Source organism: Pituophis catenifer, unplaced genomic scaffold (assembly GCF_029215685.1).
Source record: "Pituophis catenifer annectens isolate HBS135680 unplaced genomic scaffold, rPitCat1.0.hap2 SCAF_1, whole genome shotgun sequence".
Lineage (NCBI taxonomy): Eukaryota > Metazoa > Chordata > Lepidosauria > Squamata > Colubridae > Pituophis > Pituophis catenifer.
Genome location: NW_027256881.1, coordinates 51,430,193 through 51,445,490, shown reverse-complemented (window position 1 = coordinate 51,445,490; position 15,298 = coordinate 51,430,193). Strand labels below are relative to the sequence as shown.

At 41.1% G+C, this 15,298-nt stretch overlaps 1 protein-coding gene across 2 annotated transcripts in view; it reads left to right on the top strand.

Annotated features, from left to right (window-relative positions):
• NVL (nuclear VCP like) overlaps positions 1-15,298 on the top strand; it is a 59,900-nt gene that overhangs the window by 30,020 nt on the left and 14,582 nt on the right. For both annotated transcript variants that reach the window (XM_070949398.1, XM_070949388.1), the window contains exon 19: positions 3,910-4,016. In XM_070949398.1, coding sequence (XP_070805499.1) covers positions 3,910-4,016 — 107 coding nt within the window. The remainder of the gene's footprint in view (positions 1-3,909; positions 4,017-15,298) is intronic.

Here is a 15,298-nt window from a genome sequence, read left to right as displayed (position 1 = left end):
GCTGGGGTCATCAGAGGCTTTTAAAAGCATTTTTTCTACAACCTCTTCTGCCAAAGAGGTTGTAGAAAAAATTCTTTTAAAAGCCTCTGACGATCCCAGCTGGACCGTGCGATCATCAGAGCCTTTTTTTTTTAAAGCATTTTTACGGCCGAAAAGTTTGTAGAAAAAATGCTTTTAAAAATTAAAAAAAAGCCTCTGATGATTGCGCGGCTCAGCTGGGCGGGGGGGGGCAGGGATTTTTGCTACCGGTTCTCCAAACCACCCGCCGCCATCGCTACCGGATCAGGCGATCTGGTCTGAACCGGAAGCATTTCATCCCTGCTTTTGGAGTATATTGAGGTGGACAACCAATTAAAGATTCAGAATCAGATAATTAAGTGGCTTTACACAGGTACATTTTATGCTTCAAATAGACCTTTTAACTATATCATCTTTGTTTTGCCTCTTCTAAAGACCAGAAGTGGGCAGAATCAGAGCTTGAAGAGAAGAGGAACTCCTCATGAAGGGGTAGTTATTGAGGTGCTTACCTGGATCCACATGAATACTTGCACATGACTTTCCTTTCTTCTGACTCCACTATTTCCTGCAGGCCAATTATACTCCAGACAATTTCTTTTTCTACTAATGAAGACTATTTTAAATTCATAAACTGTTGGGGACAGTTGATTTTTTTCAGTCACCATGTAAAATTGGGAATTGTTTGTCTCCTCAAGGTAAATCTACCCTCAGTTAAGTTTCAGTATGACTTAAGTAGCATCAGTCAGTGCTGTTTTAAAAGACTATAGAGCATCAAAGATCTCATTGCTGATCAGCTGCTGATTGGTGAAGAGAGTTAGTTCTTTTGTCGGTCATTAATAGGGTTGGGAAGAGGATTGTGGGCCAAATATAAACCTTAGTGAGCAGTGGGCCTTCCATGTCTTCTTAATACAAAGAGTTACAGATAAACAAAAAAAAATGAAATCCTTCATTGAAACCTGGAATTTCTGAGAAGTGTTTTGAAAAAAGCTGTCCAGTGTAATGCAAACAAAATTAAAACAGTGGGCCTCGCTAGACCTCTGTGATCACGCTGCACAGTAATCGGTCTAAAGCTATCCGTGCTTTTTGTAACATACTTTAGTGGGTAAGTTATTGTATCTAGTGCAATTGAGTTTTAGCGGCCCCTTTGGTAGATTGTGTTTACAGCTAGTTACAGAGTTCATAGATACTGGATACAGGAGCATAGGGGCAAGAAACTGTCTCCTTAAGCAATTTTCATGGGCAATAACTTTTCAAACAAGCCTTGTGTATGCAAAATACTAAGCTGTAATTTCCTACAATTGGAATGGTGCCGATAGGATGGAACAAGGAACTCAGCATGCGTTGTCAGCACTCCTTAAATCAAATCCATATTTTGGGGGGATTTCAAAGCTAACCATAAGTCCAGGAAAAGGGAGAGCTGTTTTAAGGAGGTGCCACAATTCTCTGTGTTCCCATCCTTGTTCCAAAGTACTGCTTTGGCTTCGGGGCTGAAACAGCATGTCTCTAGCAAAGATTTATCATAGCCCATCCTTTTAGTACAGGGGTGGGCAACTGTGGCCCTTTTACAACTTGTGGACTTCAACTCCCAGAATTCCTGAGACAGCCAAGCTGGCTCAGGAATTCTGGGAGTTGAAGTCCACGGGTCATAAAGGGGCCATATTTGCCCACCCCTGTTTTATTATTATGAGCTTAAAGTAGCAGGTGCACTAATTATGAAGCACACCTCTTCTTAAGGCTGTGGCATTCCTAGTACTGAGCTGAAATATTTAGTTCTAGAAATGTTGGTTTTGTCCTCAGCAATATTTTATTTGGGGCTGCTCGGTAATGTTCCTCATATGCCCTCTATTTTGTATTTAAAGGATGGATAATATTTTTATTTGTTTTATTATATTGTTTTAAGACATAGGCAGGATAGTATATTATTTGAGTACAGTGTTGTTTATAAAATATCGACTAGAGATAATTAACACTCTTAATGTTTGAATAACTTAAACCTTTAAAAATGGAGTACCCGGAGGCTCCAGCTGGTGCAGAATGCGGCCGCGCGGGGGATTATGGGAGCGAGGGGGCGCTCCCATGTGACACCTCTCCTGCGTGAGCTGCATTGGCTTCCAGTGATCTTCCGGGTGCGCTTCAAGGTGTTGGTTACCACCTTTAAAGCGCTCCATGGCATAGGACCTGGGTATTTGCGGGACCGCCTTCTGCCGCCGAAAACCTCCCACCGACCAGTACGCTCCCACAGAGAGGGACTCCTCAGGGTGCCGTCAGCCAGGCAATGTCGGCTGGCGACCCCCAAGGGGAGGGCCTTCTCTGTGGCAGCTCCTGCCCTCTGGAACGATTTTCCCCCGGAGATACGAAGGATATCGGATCTCCGGGTCTTTCGCCGTGCCCTGAAAACTTTTCTTTTCCATCAAGCAGGGCTGGCGTGAACCCTCCCCCCTTTTTTAGTTTTTTAGCTTTTAATTTGTTGATGGGTTTTAATTCGAATTGTTTTAAATTTGGACCAAAGTATGTAATTCTTTTAATAATTTTAAATTTTGTATTGGTATGTGTTTTAGTTCTGGCTGTGCACCGCCCTGAGTCCACTAGGAGAAGGGCGGTATACAAATTGAAAAAATAAATAAATAAAATAAATAAAAATAAAAAAGAAGCACTGATGATGTTGCTTGGTTTGGTAATGAAATGTTTGCAAGGAAACAACCAAACTCAAAGTGAACCAAAGAACCAACATAAAGAAATATATATATATATCAATGTTAACTATGATTTTGGAAATGTCAGTGTTAATAAGCACCAGTTTGATTTTTACATCCAGAACTAAATATGGGATTAGTAAACAATTACAAATTACATCAACATTTGTTATATGTGTGAAGCGTTCCATTTCTTTGTTTTAAGTATGGCTATAACATATATTTATTTTGGATGTACTTATTGTTTTAAAATGCTTTTTATTGTTTTTATTGTTTTGGAATGATAAGTCACCCAGAGTAAATTGATTGAAATGGAGGGAGGGGTGGTTACAGAAATTGAATGAATGAATGGATGAATGAATGAGATGAAGTGAAGTGAATGCTTCATACTAAAGGTCTCCTTTGTGTTGTTGTTGCATTGTTCTTATTTTTATTATTTATATACTGTATTCTTTTTCTTTAAAAAACTAGACAAAATAAAATAACAGCAACAAAAGGAAGCACTATTATTTTTATTTTTTTTAAAAAAGCTTGAGTTTCTAATTTTCCCATTTTTTGTGCTTCTACCAATTTGCCTTTTTGGTGGGGGGCGGGGAGAATGTAGCTGCCTCCCCTACCCATACCATCAGAGTTTTTTATTTGTCATGTTGTGTAATATATTGTATATATGGAAACCATTCTTGCTTGAATTTGATTAAACTTCTATTTTCAATGTATGCTGTTAGTTTTGCCATTGCTGTATATTTTCTAAGTTTAAGTTCCTAATCGGAAATTGTTGCAATTATATCTTTTGCCAATGTTGGGCAAAATTTATTCTAATTGTTTGAGCATATATCTCAAAAAGTTATTATATTTCTCGTTGATATATTCTGATGCTTAGTAAAGGAACAAGTTGTAATTTTCTTCTGAATTTAATTTTCAAAAATTCATTGGTATTTTCAACATTTGTTACTGTATAATTTTTTTTTTAATCTTGGAGATTATCCGTGTAATTGTGAACCATCTGTAAAACATTTCTTCAAATGTCTTACAATTTTCTTTAGTTGTAAGTTATGAAAATTTTCTTTCCAATTTTCTTTTAGTTGTAAGTTAGGGAAAAAAATATGTATTTGGTCCATAATTCCTCCCATGGTTGTGTTGTGGTTATTTTTTTTAAGTTTTGCACCCATCTAATATTTTCTCCCCATTTTCCCATCAGATATTATAGACCCAGCTATTTTGCGCCCAGGAAGGCTGGATAAAACACTTTATGTTGGTTTGCCACCACCTTTGGATCGCCTTGCAATTTTAAAGACTATTACTAAAGTAAGTTTTTATTTTAAAAAACAACACTGTATTGTTCTTAACCATGAGTCTAATGTATATAGTAATATTCTATTTACTTTTATCTTCCTTGAGGATTGTGAAACTAACAATATTGGGGAGAAATGGGTGACTAAATATTTTTCTTGCAAATTTAGTTTCAATTTCCGACATACCTTCTCTGACCTGAGAAGAAATGCAAAATATTGGACTATCATCTCATGCAAATGCGGTATGATGCAAGTAACATTGCTGCCAAAACAATTCTGCAAGAATTACATACACGGGAAAGGAATCCTTTTTATTTTTTCTTACTGTTAAGAACTAAATTTCATAGCGTTTTCTTGTTGCTCTTTGTGACAGAGTTCTGTAATGTTCTTTTAATGTTAATACAACTTTTGGTAAGTTACACCAAATCCGAAGTAGAAGTGAACTTCACCATCTCCATAGATAAGCTTATATTCTGAAACTAAATAACATTTAGTTATTTAGTTATTTACATTTATTCAAATATATTTCCTACTCTAATTCTGTCCAATTGGAATGGTTCCAAACATCTTGTTAGAGAGGTGAGTGACATATATATTTAATAAAAAAGATGGGAAAGGTTATAATTATTTTTTGTAGTTATATAGTTTTAGAAAAGGACAAAATTTACTTGGGTTTTAGTAAAGCATTTGATAAAGTAGACCTGTAATTTAATCCCAGCCACCATCCCAGCTACCACCCCAATCCCAAATTACAAAAGGGTTGTTTATCATTAACATCTTAAGACTTAAGATCATTAAGTGGTTATGGGCGCAACCCGTTGTGCCCATGTGACACCCCTCCTGCGCGAGCTGCACTGGCTCCCAGTGGTCTTCCGGGTGCGATTCAAGGTGTTGGTTACCACCTTTAAAGCGCTCCATGGCATAGGACCCGGGTACCTCCGAGACCGTCTTCTGCTACCAATAGCCTCCCACCGACCAGTCCGTTCCCACAGAGAGGGTCTCCTCAGGGTGCCATCAGCCAAGTTATGTCGGCTGGCGACGCCCAGGGGGAGGGCCTTCTCTGTGGGAGCCCCAGCCCTGTGGAACGAACTGCCCCCGGAAATTCGTAAGATCTCCGACCTCCGGGTGTTTCGCTGCGCATTGAAGACCCTGTTGTCCCGCCAGGCCGGACTATCAACACAATAGTTTTAAATTGGGGTGTTTAAATTTATTGGGGTTTTAAATCTGAGCCACTTTATTTAATTATTTTAAATTTTATACTGTTGTTTTGTCTGTGTTTTTAAATAGGCTGTACACCGCCCTGAGTCCTTCGGGAGAAGGGCGGTATAGAAATAAAATTATTATTATTATTATTATTATTATTATTATTATTATTATTATTATTATTATTATTATTATTATTATTATTACGTCTTTACATGGCCATTACATGGCCTAGGCCCGGGGTATTTGGCGGATCACCTGCGGCCAAAAACAGCTCCCCATCGCCTCGTGCGCTCACATAGAGAGGGCCTACTTGGGTCCCGTTGGCCAAACAATGTCGGCTAACGGCCCCTAGGGAGCGAGCCTTCTCTGTGGGCGCACCTACCCTCTGGAACCAGCTCCCCTTGGAGCTCCGGGTAGCCCCCGACCTTCACTCGTTTCGCCGTGACCTTAAAACATGGCTGTTTCGCCAAGATGGCCTGGACTGAGTGGGGTTTTAATGGGAATTTTAGTTTTTATTGTTGAATTTTAATTGGACTTGTTGTTTATTGCTGTGAGCCACTCTGAGTCCTTGTGGAGAAAGGGTGGCATATAAATCCGATAATTAATTAATTAATTAATAAATAAATGAATAAATAAATAAATAAATAAAGTCCATTAATCCATTAACCCAGTTCATTAAACCACTTGGGATGGTAGCTGGAATTAAGTTACAAAAGGGTTGTTTACAATCAATCTGGATTGTAATCAATCTGGATTTCCCCATTGACTTTGCCTGTCAGGAGATTGTAAAAGGGGATGACTTGACCCAGGGCTATAACCATCTGCAATAGGGACCTTTTTTGCAAAAAGTCTTCCTTGCTGCACCTGGGCCACATTATTATTATTATGATTATTATTATTAGTTCAATTTATATGCCGCCTTTCTCTAGAGACTCAGGGCGGCATATGGGTCAGGACAAACATAAACACTAAAAAAAAGTTACATACTTCAGATGGCGTGGGGCACATCACTCATCCACACACTCTTTGTCCACAAAAGAAGTGGCCCGGTGGCCAGGCGTGAAAGATGGCAGGCTTTTTCGGGTGGACGTCTACCGGTAGCTGGAGTGACTATTACAGGTAGGCAAGGGTGCGTGAGGTGCATGGGTCGCTTTGCTCACTCTCTTCGTCCACAAAAGAAGTGACCCAGTGGCCAGGCAAGGTGCGTGGGTCGCTTGACTCGCTCTTTTCGGCCCCAAAAGAAACGGCCCGGTGGCCAGGCCAGGTGCGTGGGGGGTGGGAATTAAGACACCCCTCGACAAAAGGCTTAGCCATTTTTTCAGAGGTCAAAAGAAAATAAGATCTGGTCGTATTTTTGAAGAAACATGGTAGATAGCATTTAAGGGGCAACATATGCTAAAGTTTTGATTGAGCATCTAAATAGGTGTGTTTTAATCTCTGGATTGAAAGATCAGGTGGATGGTGCAATTTCCTGTACTCAACCCTGGGATGGCTAAATGTCATGCTTGTCGATTGATATCCATGATGTGGATGACTGAGAATCTCCACAGTCACTCCTGTGGTGTTTCTCTCCCCCACCCCCCAATATTATTGTGTATTTACTGCAAATATTCCACAAACATATTTACTAAACATTGTTTATTGCTTTTACATCCTGCTTGTTCAGTGATTTCAGGACTGCATGACAGTTTATCCCAAGTGTAGGGGGACTCTTGGAGTACAAACACAAACAGGAATCTTAGAGACTGCAATCCAGAGATTGCACTCCCCCATTGTATTGTGATGTAGTAATTTAATTTTTGGGGTTTTAAATCGGCCAAATCTATTTAATTATTTTAATTTTTAATTATTGTTGTGTCTTGTGTTTTTAAATTGGCTGTATACCGCACTGAGTCATTCGGGAGAAGGGCGGTATAGAAATAAAATTATTATTATTATTATTATTAATCCTGACACGGATAGGATAAAAGACTACAAGGTGCTTTTTCTTGGTTGAATGAACCTGACTTTCTGAAAACCTATTCCAAATATGATTTCATATATCTCAGTGTGAGCATAAATTTGTTTGTAACCAATTGTCTAGAAGTCATCCAATTTAGGCAATCACACCGTCCCCTCATATTGAAAAGGACAGGAAGGTTCTTCCGATTGCATTGTTAATGATTGCTGGCGCTGATGACAGGATGAAACCAAAGTTATATAATAAGTTAACTTTTGGTGGCATACGTCAGCAGTGCAGTATTTCGTATACTACTTGTTTTTTAATTAAATAGATTTGTCACTCTGCAACTTACGACACACATGGAGAAAGGCCAATAGAGTTTTCATAAATTATGGCTTTGAATGTGGATTCTCTCTTCTGATGGGAACAAGAAATATATAACTAAGTTGTTCTGCAGCCCTGGTTCTGTGAAATCTCATTCACAAGCTTCTGGGCTTTTTTTTTCTTTTCTGTTGACAAACTGCAACTCTGTGTTGCTCTCTGGGAGACTCAGATAGCTATTTCTGCCTTTTAAGGCGTCGTCAGTGAGCCACACCCACTTCTCAGATATCCTCCCTGTAAAGGTACAATGTGTCTTTTTCTTTTTCGTAAGCTTTTATGTGCATATTCTTTCTAGCCAGGTTTTACCTACGTAAACTAAGTTGTTCTGCAGCCCTGGTTCTGTGAAATCTCATTCACAAGCTTCTGGGCTTTTTTTTTCTGTTAACAAACTGCAACTCTGTGTTGCTCTCTGGGAGACTCAGATAGTTATTTCTGCCTTTTAAGGCGTCGTCATATATATATATATTAACATATATTTAATTAACTTGCCGCTTCCAGGTATTGCAAAATAGTATTGCATAGTATTGCAAAAATAATGTAAATCTCATGTTGGCCATCACAAATACTTCTTTGTGCCAGATGGAACAGAGCTGAAGTAAAAACAAACTTGATTTTTACATTGTGCTAAGCAAGTCAGGTGTGGCGGCAGCCTATGGCCTCAGGACTGAATGCAGCTTCCCAGCCCTCTTTCTGGAACCTTCTCTGATCATGACTGATGAAAATTAATAATACCATTTCTTGGCCCTTTTGAGGTAGAAAATAAATATGGCAGTTGATAAGTTAGTAACCTGGTTGTTAAGTGAATCTGTCTTTCCCATTGACTTTGCTTGCCAGAAGATAGCAAAAGGCGAGCATTTGATTTTGGGACACAGCAATGGTTATACATATGAACCAGTTGCCAAGCAACTGAATTTTGATCACGTGATTATGGGGATACTGGAAAGGTCGTAACTCTGAAAAACAGTTATAAGTCGCTTTTTTCAGTGCCGTTGTAACTTTGAACAGTCACTAAATGAACTGTTGTAAGTCGAGAGCTACCTCTACTTAGCAGCTCCTGGAAGGGGCATGTTAATTGTGATCCTTAGCAACCCTTAGCAACTAAAAGGATGCCTATATGGCTTAGCAGGAGGAGAGAATCAAGCCAAAGTGGTTAATTTGTGTTATGTGTACATGGGGGTGGGTGGAGGGAAACAATACCTATTCTGTTTGCTTAGAGTTTGCATTTCCCCAGCTTTGTTGGACTCTGCTCCTTATTTAGACTGGCAGATTTAGTTTGGACAAGCAAGCTCATATTTGAACCTGTCAAAGTATTTTTCAATTTTATCACTAATATAATTTCTCAGGCCTCCTTATGACCTGTGCCTAAGTGGTAAGCATTTTTATAAGAATTGTTTTTCTGCTTTGCAAATCTAAACCCAGTAAGTGTATTAGAATTACTTTTTCCTTTCTATAAGGATAATTAGTTATTGCCTCTTTCTTTAAATGAATGTAGATATTGTTGTGTCTAATCATGCAAGGAGTAAGTTGATTATTTATTTTGATTAAAATTATTCTTTACATTAAAATATCATTTTCAGTTCTCTATGACAGAAGGAGGAGTTTATGCACTTTATGTCAGATCTTCTAGACCTAGAATTCTGACTTTCTGCTGACTTCCTATTGTCTGTGTTTATGGAAAACTGGCAGGGAACATTGGAAATTGGGATCACATGACTGTAGAGATGCTGTGACAGCCAGAATTCTGAATTATCACAGTGCCACCATAACATTGAAGAGTCATTGAACCTGTAGTCATTAAATGAGGATTCCCTGTCCTTCTTCCACAAGAGCAGACTCGTAACTCAGGAGTGCACATAATTGTAGCATCGTTCCTACAAAATGCTTTTGGTATAATTTAACTTTACAACCTCATCTTTAAACCAAAATAAAGACCACGCCCAAGTCATATGTGTTAGTTCTTTTAAATAACTCCAGCATTAAAAAAAAATGGAGCCAATGTTGTTGTTTCTTCAACAACCACGGGGATGTCCAGTAAACATGAAAAAGATTTTTTAATGAATTAGTTCCATTTTAATGTTATAGGTCCCTGGAATTCTATTCTAAATTTCAATTAGAATCCTACTCTAATTTATAAGACCTTAGAATGCTATTTCTTAAAATGTCAGGGTTTAAAAAAAAATAGCATATTCCAGTTTTTCGTTCCAGATTTCTTGTAAATTATCAGTGTTTATCTTCAAAATCCTCTTCAAAAATTTGAATAAATGCACTGTAGTTTTAAGTTCCTCTGAGATATTTTCCGTAGAATTTATAATTTAGAAGGCTGCCAATGTACCAAACCCAAATTCAGTAATCAACAAATATTTTAATTTGGATATATTACAGCTAAGCTGTAATCCAAATTCTTTTTGTAGCGAGTCACTGCTTTTAAAAAAACTTTAAAGATCATTTCATCTAAATATTTTTTCTGACTATGTACTTAAAGAACCTCCATATTAAAATTATGATTATCCCAAAGAGTTAGTTTTTCATAAGAAACAAGATCAAGCTTAACACTCTTTCTATGGTCTTCCAAATTATTTTGCTGCTGATTAAAATGAATGAGTTGGGTGGCCGTACAAATCTCCTTAATAAATAAAATGAATTTTAAAAATATAAAGGATAAGGATAAAGGACTCCTTCATGAGTTCCATATTGTATCAATAAGTGAAAAATTATACCATTTATAATAAATTTAGCCAAGGGATTTAAATACTGCATTCTTAACTGGTTAATAAAAACAGAAGTAAATCCTTTTTTTCTTAAACATGTTCAAAAAAATATCCAAAGCCTGCTAGATGCCAGGAAACTAGATCAAATTTCTCAGATTGAATTGTAAAAATATCTACCATCCGCCTGCTATTACAAGATATTAGAATTTTTAATAAAACTGGATTGTGCATGGTAAACTAAAGAAGGAAATAACCTCTGTACTAAGGTTATAATCAATTCTTTATTATCTGCCGCTAAGAAAGATATGGAACAATAACTAGTACAACTACTTGGAACTTTGCTCAGTTTCACTAATACGGCTATATACACTTCCTAAAACAAGGAGGGCAATTTGTGTTTCATGCAAGTCTCACTAAATATATGTTACCAGCAACATGAAAGAGCCAGTTTATACAGTGACTAAGGCATTAGGCTAGAAATCATGATACTTTGAATCCTTGGGCATGAAACTGATTTGGTGACCCTGGGCTCTCTCAGCCTTAAGAACTAAGCAGTGGCAAACCATTTCTCAAATATCCTGTCAAGTAAACCACAGGAACAAGTCCGGGAAGTTGCCAGGAGTCAACACTGACTTGAATATGAATATATATGTGTTTCATTCAGGGGTGGGTTCTACTTACCTTTACTACCAGTTCGCAATGGGAGCGCGCACACTTCTGCACATGCGCAGATCGTCCATGATGACGTCCAGGCGGAGCCTCCCGCTGCTTTAACTACCGATTCGCAAGAACCGGACCAAACCGGGAGCAACCCACCACTGGTTCCATTTCCATAAAAGTCATAATTCCATTTTATTAACAATCCATCTCCATCAGGGGCCTTTCCTGCTTTCATAAATAATTTCTTGTAACATTAATGGTACAACTAGGTTTTCTTAATGGGTAATTTTTTGGAAAATCATTAGGTTTATTTTATTTTAAAAAATATAAATGGGGGACACACATGCAGTGCCATATGTACACAAGGGTGGGGCTTCACAACAACACAACACTGCTTTCATCAGTTTGTCCACCCCTTCACCTCCACTGGTGCTGCTGCTGGCCATATGGAACAGGGCCTTTGAGTGAAGTACTCCAGCTGTGAAACTGTCCCTCAAAGGAATATAGTTCTCTCTTCTGTTGATATTGAGATTAGGTGTTTTGTTCAATTTCACTGATGTATGATGACATTTTTTCCAATGCTTATTTTCAAAATAAAATGTTGCTTTTCTTTTGCTTTAAAACTTGCTCTCTGTGATTCTTTAATATCTATAAACTTATTATCTTGAATTATTGGTCTCTTTAGGAAGCTTTCACATTCAAAATGGAACTCAGAAATCTTATATATAGAATAACAGAGTTGGAAGGGACCTTGGAGGTCTTCTAGTCCAACCTCCTGCTTAGACAGGAAATCCTACACCACTTCAGACAAATGGTTATCTAATCTCTTCTTAAAAACTTCCAATGTTGGAGCATTTACAACTTCTGGAGACAAGTTGTTCTCCATTGTTTGGTGGAGACAGCAGCCAGCATGGGTATCACTCGCCCAATCAGCTGAAGGACTGAGTCAGCCAATTATGTTAAAGTCCGCCCTTGTTGCCGGGCAGATCCAGCTTTTGGCTCAGTCCTTTCAGTTGATCGGGCATGTGGGTTATAGGCTCTGTCTTCTTATTTCTATTTCTATAGCTAAATATTGGATTCTCCTGCTGGTTTTTGACTTCGGATTGTTAGACAACGCTTTTCACTTGTGTATATTGGCTTTGGACCTTGGACTGTGTGACTACGACTTTTGGACATTGTGAGTGAACTCTGCCCCTTTATTTGACCGCTACTGGAAAGAAGCCCCGTTTTCTCTGGATCTCCCCTCTGGGGGTTGGGGGGTGATTGTTTCCCCTTTGTTGTTTGCTGGAAGGCTTTTTCAGCCCCAACGCCTTCATTTCTCAGTGTCTCCTGCCTCTGATCGGCGTTTTTTCACCTCAGCGAGGTTGCGGCGGCCATTTTGGGGCTCGTTTTCGCGCTTTGCAACTGCGGCATTAAATGAGCTCTCCGGCCGTCGGCTGAGGATTTAAACATTGGCTGACAGTTTTGGAGTGGGGAGGCTTGCTTTCACCACCCCCCCTGCTTGTTGGTTCCGTTTTTCTTCTGGAGGACTTTCTCACTGCCTTGCCTGCTTGGCTGCTCCTGTCAATCAGCAACTCAGCGTGGAGAGTTTTCTTTTGGCTGGGAATTTGGACCATATGCTCTTGTCAGCTGCTTGCTGGACTTGTTCTTAACCTTCTCTGCCTTTTGCCTTTTGCCTATTGCCTCCTGTTGATGACATCAGTGGCCTATTCGACTGATAGTGACATTCATCCGGAGTAGTAATTTGGACACATATTGTGGAGCGTTAGCACCCCCTATCCTTGGCCATACTGCTCTCTGGTGGACATTACGCTGCCTGTTTGTTTCTGACATTATTGAGGAGCTTTTACGCCCCCTGTGGAATTGCTGTGTTGTCTGGGGCTAATTGGTGGAGCTTCGCGCCCCCCCCCCATTTCTAATTGCGGCCTTCTGTGTCAGTGCAACTATGCCAAAGGCGTTGGCAAAGTCTAAACATGGCCGTTTGGCCAGTGCTGCTGCTCAAGACCAGTCTCGTTCTGGCTCATATGACAAATCTGCGGAAACTGCGGCTTCAAGAGGCTCATTAACATCGCCTGATTCTTCGCAGTCTCGTCAGAAAGGCCTCAAACACAGCAGTGTTTCGAAATCTGAGCAGCGCAGAGACAAAGTTCTACAGAAGCTCTGCGAGAAAGCGAGCTCTAATGTTGCTACTAAGAGTGTGGTTCCCGCTCCAGTAGCTGATAACCATCCTCAGGAGCCTCTGCCTAGACCAGATACACCTGACCATTTGTCATTGAGAGATTGCCCGGTGACCATCTCGACTTCGGATTTGTGGGGTCTTCCGCTTCTCATCCTCCAGCTGTCTCTGTTCCGGAGGTTGTGCAACCTGTCGCTTCTGCTCCTGCGACATCTTCTCCGGTGGCAACGGTTTCCGGGCAATTGCTTCCAGAGCATCTTCAACTTGAGCACCTTCAATCTTTTATTGACGCCGCGGTGCAGAGATCCTTAGCCGCACGCGACCAATCACGCAGTCGTCCAGAATCTGTCTGTTCGACTTCCTCCGCTTCTCCGGAACGACAGATCACTGAGGAGTCTTGTATTCGGGCTCCCGATTCTCCTACTGGTTCCCATTCGAGCCATCCCTCAGCTTTGACTGATGTAGACTACTGTGATTCTGCCTTGTCTGACGACGAGAACCTGCCTCAAGACCAACCGGCCTTCACTGGACTTTTCCCACAAGCTTTATTTAAGTCCTTATTATTTAAGGCCGTCAACACTGCTCGTTTGTCTTCACCTTCTGTGGACCCCTCTCCGGCTTCTGAGGTTTTGGATCCCATGTTTGCCAAGCCGGCCAGACCGGTTACCTCTATTCTGACTCCTCCCCTCTTTGTCGATGTGGTGAAGCGCCAGTGGTCTTCTCCGGGGTCGGCCCCTTCGTTTTCTTCTAATGATCGCAAGAACTTTCAGGTCGCCTCTGAATTGGACTCTATACTTCAAGTGCCTTCGATTGATGCCCCCATTGCCACTCTATTGCCCAACGCCAATGTTCCGGGTGATCCGAATGAAGGCCTTCGCCCGGATGAACGTCGTTCGGACCTGGTACTACAACGGGCTCATCAGAGTTCCGCCTAGGCTATTAGGGCGGCTACCACCGCTTCGTTCTTTAATCGCACTACCTTGCTTTGGCTGCGCCAGCTCCAAGACAAGTTACCCCCAGAGGACACTCGTGTCCGGCAGGACTTGAATAAGATTGTTGCAGGCTTGCAGCTCTCGGCCGACTCCACTTTGAACGCGGCTCGCTTCGCTTCCAAAGCGATAGCTTCCTCGGTTGCTGCCCGTCGTCTGTTCTGGCTCCGGCACTGGCAAGCTGACGCCCGCCATAAGTGGCGTTTGGCTTCTGTTCCGTTTGGGGAGTCCCGCCTCTTTGGTGATGCCTTGGAGCCTTTCCTCACCAAAACCAGGGACAAAAATAAGATCTTGGCTTCGGTTTTTCGACGGGGAAACTCTCGTTTTGCCCCTTATGCCCCTCGCTCTCACTTCCGAGCTGCTGATGGTGCGGGCCCGTCTCACTTTTCTTCCCCTAGGCCCGACAGTAGTTTTAGTAGGCAGCGGGGTTTCCTAGACAGGTCATCACGTGGAAAGCCTTTTGTGTCCAAGCAGCCCTTTCGAGGGGGAGGAGGTCGTTCCTACCGGCGCCGGCACTGATTGCATCGCGACTCCCCCCATTGGCGGCAGATTAGCCCTCTGTCGCCGCATGGGAGAAGTCTACTTCTGATAATTGGCTACTTTAAGATCTGGGTTGGCCATCAAATTTCTTTCCCCTCCCCCGAGTACCTTTGTTAGCTGTCCGATTTCTCGTAATCCTGAGAAGAGAGCACGTATGGACGCTGCGGTACAGCATCTCCTTTCCATCAGGGCTATACAACCCGTCCCTCCTGATCAGGTCGGGTTGGGGTTCTATTCCCGGGTTTTCCTAGTCCCTAAGTCCTCGGGGGGGTGGAGACCCATTCTGGACCTAAAACGGTTAAATCGGTATGTTGTATACCGTAAATTTAAGATGCAATCGTTGAAATCCATCCTTGACGGTGTTAGGAGGGGCGATCTCCTTTCTTCAATCGACCGAACTGAAGCCTACTTGCATATCCCTATTCTCCCTTCTCATAGAAGATATTTGAGGTTTTGTTACGGGGGGGTTCACTATCAGTATAGGGCGTTACCCTTTGGGCTCTCATCTGCCCCCCGTACCTTTACAAAGGTATTGGCTGCTTTGGCTGCTTCTCTCCGGGTTCAGTCTGTTAGGCTTTTATGTTATTTAGATGACATCTTGGTGTTGTCTTCTGCTCATCAAGCTGTGTCGGATATTAAGTTGACTCTGGGGACGTTAGCTGCCCATGGTTTTTCTGTTAATCTAGAAAAGAG